General features: G+C 38.7%; 1 protein-coding gene across 1 annotated transcript in view; it reads right to left on the bottom strand.

Moving 5' to 3' along the window:
• Nucleotides 1-488: 488 nt before the first annotated feature.
• The window catches only part of LOC150087921 (barH-like 2 homeobox protein), a 38,909-nt gene continuing 32,021 nt past the window's right edge, over nucleotides 489-7,376 (bottom strand). Inside the window, exons 2-3 of the mRNA XM_090370513.1 lie at nucleotides 5,611-5,839; nucleotides 489-1,360 (exon numbers count right to left, since the gene is read on the bottom strand). Coding sequence (XP_090226639.1) covers nucleotides 997-1,360; nucleotides 5,611-5,839 — 593 coding nt within the window. The 3' untranslated portion in view covers nucleotides 489-996. The remainder of the gene's footprint in view (nucleotides 1,361-5,610; nucleotides 5,840-7,376) is intronic.

Here is a 7,376-nt window from a genome sequence, read left to right as displayed (position 1 = left end):
ACTCAATTTGACTAAGACCATACCAATAGAAACGCTATTACGAACCCCACTACGAAATATTTGTCTATTTGAAATATTTGTAAACGTTATGGCGTACACTCCCTACGAAATATTTGTATATTTCGTAGTGCGATGTACGCCATGACTTTTGCCAGTGTAGTGTATGTAAACCCATATCGAAGAATATATATAATTAAAAATTATTTTTGAGAAGTTTGATGATGGTTTTTAATTTATTTTATTTCAAAAAATAAATAAAATGTTTTATTACAGTTTGAAAAGTGTAGAAGAAATAATTATTTTGAAAAGTTTCATCCGAAGATGAAGGAAGTTATTAATATTCATTTTTATATTTACATTTTCATACAAATGTAAATATAAAATTGATTTATTTTAAGGATTTACTAAGAAGTCATTCAAATCTATCGTAGGTTATAGAAATAACTGAGGATCTCTTCACTGTTGTGTGAAATACATTTTATTAACTTCTCATTTACAGCTTGCTGAGTTGCTGTTGGCTTTTGCTGCACCCACTGGAAAAAGATGTACACGAAGATCAAGGTGGGGTGCTAAACAAACAGCGTAATAAATAAAGAAAGCTTGCAGTAAGGTGGAGATGGGTATGATGGGGTTCTACAGATGACGATGGTAAGTTCTTAAAACTGAAACCACTTGGGATTGGGAGAGGGGGGTGTTATACACAGGTATAAGGGGACATTTATGGACTAAAACTCGTGTCCTGCACGTCATCTACAGAGAAAAACCAATGGCATCTATTTAGCACATGTTCAAACACACGATCCAATGCCATCGAAACAGGGCAGTCGAAGGGTGGAAAGATCCGTCTCTATGTACACAATACTCGAGTCTTCTGGTGACGGTGAACATGCAAGAAACACACACACAACTGTCCGGTGTGTTCCAGGAACAACTTCAATGATTGGAAAACAGCTTGTGGTACCTGTACCAATCCTCCTCTGTTGTGCGCCATTTCCCTCAGCAGGGATGCTCCCTTGGAAAATAAGTGGGCATGGCCGATGTGGAAGATGACAAGGAACTCAGAGAGGTAGAAGAAGGTGTTAAGCTGGAAGCTGAGAGCGAATGTACAACCGACGATGAGAAGCTGTTCACTGGTGGGGCGAGGGATGACGGATACATCCGATATGCCATGGGTTTTTGAAGAGCTGCGGCAGCCTGTCGGTAATACATGTCCAAGCCAGTCAGAGAGTTGATGGGTACGTTGGCAGCGTATTGGCTCAACCAGTAAGGAGAAGATTGCAACATCCGCTGGACCGCGGCGTAATTTCCAGCCTCTGCCAACAGTTCCAAGCCAACCGCGGTCTGTCTCTTCCACTTAGTTCTAGAAAAGAAAGAAAAACATTTTTATTTTTGTATGGCGTCACAATATACACAAATCTACAATAAAATTTATAACTGTGGGACTAGGATTAGAATTGTTATTGCTTCATTATAAGTTAAATACACGTATCTAATAAAAGTAAACTCGTAACACCGAATATGAGATGTAAAATAATGTGGGGGGGCGTGAAAAAGTATGGGCAATGTTCCTGTAAGTGAAAATAAAAGCCCTGTTGAGATCACGCACTAGAGTTATATGTCCGAAACGTGTTGATGTATCAGTGGAAAGCAAAGCAGTAGTTTGGTGAAGTGGTGAAGAACAGCCCTTCTCGTTAGGTCTGTAGGAGACCTGAGAATGGGCTGCGCTGCTCATGGAACTGCTATTTGATGGATGAAATCTTTTTGATAACAGAAAGTACAAATCTTTCCTTCATTGCTGGAAGTTGTCGAACAATGATGTATCAGTCTGGTGCTGAGGTTGGGCAAACCAGAATATAGTTTTGAAAATGTTGAAGGATATTCTAAAGATGCATAATATAGCATTGTCCTGGGTTATTCAACATTTTATTTATGTACACAAGTTCGGAATACCAAAGTGTTCATTTTGAGATCAAAGAAACATACACTGAGTGGTCACTTTATTAGGTACAGGTCATAATAACGAGTAGTGACTCCTTTAGCGATCAAAATTCGCCTCTAACTGTCTGGACATAGACTCCAAGAGGTCTCGAAAGAATCCTCAGGGATGTTGATTTTCTCTCTCTCTCTCTCTCTCTCTCTCTCTCTCTCTCCTTTCCAAAATTGAATTGTACACTAGTACAGACAAGGTAATACTGTCTCTTACTTAGCTGGTATAGTGATTCTTTGGATGATGGTAGAAGTGGCTACTCAATATTGTGAATTTATTGAAATAACGTAAGACAAAAGAACATGGAAGATCTTCCAAGATGTGGTGGACAAAAGAATACTTAAAATTGAAGCCAATATGGGTAATCTACCAACAGTTATGCAAAGCTGTTCGCAATGAAAGTCGACTCGGGAAGACTGTATTATCTTCAGTTTTCCATCGAGGATGATATACAGGTTAATTTATTTTTATTTCATTGTCAATGATTTATTATTATAATTAATAATAATTATAAGTTCAGTCTACATAGGAGAACTTGACAGACAGGAATCCATGAACCCAAAAAAAAGGGCTGTTGCCCCATCTGAAAATTTGTCCCCACAAAACCTGTCATCGGAATCCTACATGTCCAGCACTTGTATCAAAGACTAAATTTGTCTTTAAAAATCCATTCAAAAAATACTAACATTTCTCTCTTTATAAGTTTCTTGCATGACTGTACTTTTTGTTCTAATTGTAACTAACGTTACAATTATCACAAAACGTAACAATTTAACCATTCTTCCAGCAAAATATCGCAGATGCGAGAGAGTTTAAGGAAGAGGACTTCGTTGCCAATTAGCTCTGTCCAGCACATCCCACACATTCTAAATAGAATTGATATCAGGTGAATGTAGGTGACAGGGGAGATGGTGGGAATCTGTGTCTTGTTCTCCAAACCATTCTGGCACGATGCGCTGTTGCATTGTCATCCATAAAGTGGCCACCACCTTCGGGATGAAAGTGTAACATTACAGGGTACAGTAAATGTGATACAAAATTCAGGTTCTCCCTGGATGGCTTTCGATCTTCGACCCATATCAACGGACTGAGTCCGTGCCAACAAAACATTCCCCATACCATGATACCACCTCCAGATGCTTGGGTTATCCTAACACGGAAAGTAGTGCCCATCGCTTCATGGGGGTTCTCGCCACACACTCTGCCTACCATCAGTGCAAAATGTGATTCGTCTCACCACATGACTTTCTTCCATTGTTCCACTGCCCAATCACGACATTCTCAGCACCTCTGCAAACAAGCCGAATTTTCTGTTTTTTTTCTGAAGCAAATGGCTTCCGAATAGGCAGGCGGCTATCAATATCTAATTTCTTCAATTCCTTGCTCATGGTACGATTGAAATAGGGTGTTTATGGACTTGGTTGAATTCAGATGTTATTTGCTGCACTCTGGATGTCCACTTTTCCGTACAGCCTCCTTTAGGCCTTTGAGATTAAGAAGAGTCGCTTGCTTTCCAGTCATTAAAAACCTTTGAGATAGATTCTCTTGAGAAACCAGTTATGTCTTTCGTTTCTTGAATCGTGGACCTTGCTAAACACGCACCCACGATAAGACCTTTTTCAAAGCCTGCCAAATCACCCGTTTTCATCATTCTATCTTACTGCAGTGGACTGCATTTCAGTCTTTATACTCAACGAGACAACACGTCATCGTCTCACGTCACAGTTTTCTGTGCATCCATCTGCATTTCTTCTGTCTGTAACTGTCTTAATATAAAGGTTCTCATTATCTTTTTTTTGCCAGTGTGAGTAGTTAAAAGTTATTTGTTGAAAGTGGTGCAATACCAGTGCAACTCGTTAAAAAAGGAAGTTTGTTATGCTGTAAGAATTAAGACCACAGCATTAGCTATGCAGTTTAAGTCAATATATATGTTTATAAATGCCAATAACTTTAGTTTTTGCTTAATAGTGAAAGTTTTAAAAAGTTTACTATACATATAGAAATTTTAGCTGCTTTCGATAACACGGCAGCGTTATATACAGAAAGCGAGACAAACAGGATAATAAAGAATTATTTATTCATTTATTGAAATAAATTGCTTTTGTTTCTGATACATTAGGGAGAATGGAGGCACATGTCATCGGCTCTGAACGACAGACTCTCAGAACTTACGAGAGTAAATGATGCAAGAAAGCAAGCTTTTTCTGCATTTGCAGGAGAGCCTGGCCATTAGGCGTTACCAAGGCAGCACTGTCTCTCAATTTTGTGTATTCAATTATCGGTTTCGGCTTGTGTGAAAACAGCTCAATAAAAACCTGCCCTTCCATCTTGAAAAGGATTCGAACCCAGGTCTTTTCCACACCGTGAGGAAAGAAGGCGAAGACATCACAATATAATTACAACAGAGATTGAAAAAAGAAACGAAGCAACTTCGGGAATAAAAAGGATTTGCAGTACACGGTCCTGCTTACAGAACAGCTGCAGACGTTTCGGAGCAAAATGCCAAATCCTTCCTCAGCGCGGTGTTGTTATTATCAAGCACAAGGATAGTTTTAAAGCAAATGGATCGTTTTAGTAGCCTTCGAAGTTGAACTCTTCCATAATCAATAAAACTTTGAAAGATTATTGTTTCATACTGTAATCTAATTGTGTTCTTTTTTTTTTTTACAGTTTTTCAAGGATAAGGGCAATTTATGAGGTGCTGTATATCTGTAGTAGACACCTCCAATCTGTATATTGCTATCACCGGATAAGTCGAATATTTTCGACTTATCAGGAATTTTCAATTTTTGTAACCCATGTCTGTTGACATCCTGTTGAGTTACAGATGCTTCATTGAGGCAGCTTGCACGTTATTATAATAAATTACTGAAGGCCCAATGATCTTCCAACGAGTCTTTTTCAAGCATGTGGATCATGCGCTTTTAATAACAAAGATTAATTCTAAATGAGAAGATTCAATTTCGTATACAAATCTTCTTCTCTTCAGCTAACTGAAGATATCTTAAACTAAGAATGTTTACCAGTTACTGAGAAACAGGTGAATCACGAGGTTAAAGAAAAAAAAGGTAAAGGAAGAAAGAAAAAAAAAATGGAAAAAACGGAATGCCTGAAGCCATCTTTTGTACACCTGAAGCTGCAGATCTAAGAGAGGCCTCGGCGCCGTGAAGCGGGTCAAGGGGGCATGACCCAAGCGGAGCAGGCAGTTATTTTCTATAAGAACTGTAATAATTGTCCTTCACCTGCCCTGCAGTACGGTGGGGAAGAGAGAAGGGGCCCAAAAGCGACCCACTCATGCCTACCAGAAATACTGACATACATAGTGTTTCCGTATATGCGAAGTGTAGTTAAAAAAAAAGGCAAATTGGAACCTAAATAACGCTCAAATTAGTCCATTTTTTGCATCATTAAAGACACTTTTAGCGTTTGTAACTTGCACTGTCTCCTACGGATTCAATAAGTTCAAATTAAAAGCCTTCGGCAAAGTGTGAACTTGTAAAATACGCGAGGCAGGCACTTGTGGAGAAAACCACCTTTGAACATTCCTCCCCCTTCTCCAAAATGGAATAACCTTAATCCTTATACCGAGAACTTAAAGCATTATTTTCAGCGAGTTCCCTTACCTTCTGTTCTGGTACCAAGTCTTCACCTGGGTGTCTGTGAGGTTAAGTTTGGCAGCTAATTCCATCCTGTCCTGGACACTGAGGTATTTCTGTCGTTCGAAAGTTTTTTCTAATGTTTGCAGTTGATGGTCGGTGAAAGCTGTTCTGGCTTTTCTTTGTTTTTTTATCTTCAAATTATAGGGACTGTTGCTGTTGACGGGTTCTTCTCCAGAGGGATTACCTTCAATATCTTTAGGAATTTAAAAAAAAAATTATTTGTAATAGAAGCTTAACTTTTTCTTTTAAATGCACATAAAAACTTGCAAACTCAAATAATTAAAAAACAAATACTATTGCACACCACATCAATGCTTATATATATACATTGAAAAAATGATAATACCTGTAATGTACTATGGTTACTCATTTTATGAGAAGCATTTGAACCTTGTCACTGATAGGAAGAATTTTTAAGGGCTATTTTTCACAATGTGGCTGAGTTAGTCGGGCTCTGGCAAGGGCCCCGTGAGTTTATCTCGTTATCATCTGCAAACAGACCGAAGAATACACGCAATCACAAAGAGAATATACCGACGCTTCACAGCCTTAGTTACTTTAACGCTTAACGTACTCCTAAAAAGTGTGAAGAGGATTATCAAGTGTAATCTTCGTCAAATGAACAGTTAGCCTCTGCGCTTAATAGGAGAACATCACAAGGCATCAGTACCCTAACTATGCGAAGAATCCGACAAAGAATGTCCTACAGGAGTAGAAGAACTTCCGTTTAGGGTACCAGTTCACAACGTGACTGAGTTAGTCGGTCTCAGGAGAGGGTAGCATGATTTGTTCTTCCATAAACTCGGGTGTTTCGTCCAGCAAACAGAAAATCGACTTCAGAACACACGAAATTTAGAGACAGTATAAACGGAACAATGTGACCTTAGTTGTCGATGCTCCTAAAACGCAACAACAACCAACTATTGTGACGTCACAGCTAAAATTAAATATACAAAAAACAGTTGGAGAGTTTTAGGCGCTCAGCAACTTAGACCATATTGCGCGGTATACAATATGTGTGTGTGTTCTGTGGTCGATTGCTATTTAGTGGACAAAACACCCGAGTTTCCGGAAGAAAATCATGTTGTCCTTGCCTGAGACCGACTGACTAACTCAGCCACATGTGAAAAAGCTCCATAAAATGTCTCCGTCATTTACAGGATTCGAACCCAGGTCTTTTTCAACCGCTGTGGAGCGACAATTCTACCAACTATACTGACCACGAAGGCGTGGAAAGAAAACACTACTAATTCATATTGTGATGAGTGTTGAACAATCAACTTTTTTTAAATTAGAAATAACATTTTTGATGAATACTTGTGGGGTGAAAAATATATCAATGGCTGCTTTTAGGGATAAATGTTATAGCTAAGGAGCTATGGGATTATATTTTCCGTCAGGGGTAGTCGGAATTATATATTAGGTGTTTCAACTGGAGGAAAACAATCGCTTATAAGAATTTAGGGCGTTAGTTGCATAAATATCATAGCGCCTGTAAACCTGCAATATTGCAGGTTTACAGGAGCAAAGGTTTCTTATAAATTCGCACTGTTACAGTCGAACTACTGAACTGAGATATTTCAAGATATAGTGCAAAGAAAATACTCTGTCTTCGAAATGACCCTCCAACTCCGAAATCCATTTGAACGAAGCAAGCTCGCCTTCAACGTCTACCCTCAATCACGAAGACTTTCCTACGCTCAGTGACAGAAGAGTTCTTTTCAAAATTC

The sequence above is a fragment of the Mastigoproctus giganteus genome, chromosome 3, assembly GCF_048544385.1.
Source record: "Mastigoproctus giganteus isolate SK-2022 chromosome 3, ASM4854438v1, whole genome shotgun sequence".
NCBI lineage: Eukaryota > Metazoa > Arthropoda > Arachnida > Uropygi > Thelyphonidae > Mastigoproctus > Mastigoproctus giganteus.
This window is presented reverse-complemented; position numbering and strand designations above follow the sequence as displayed.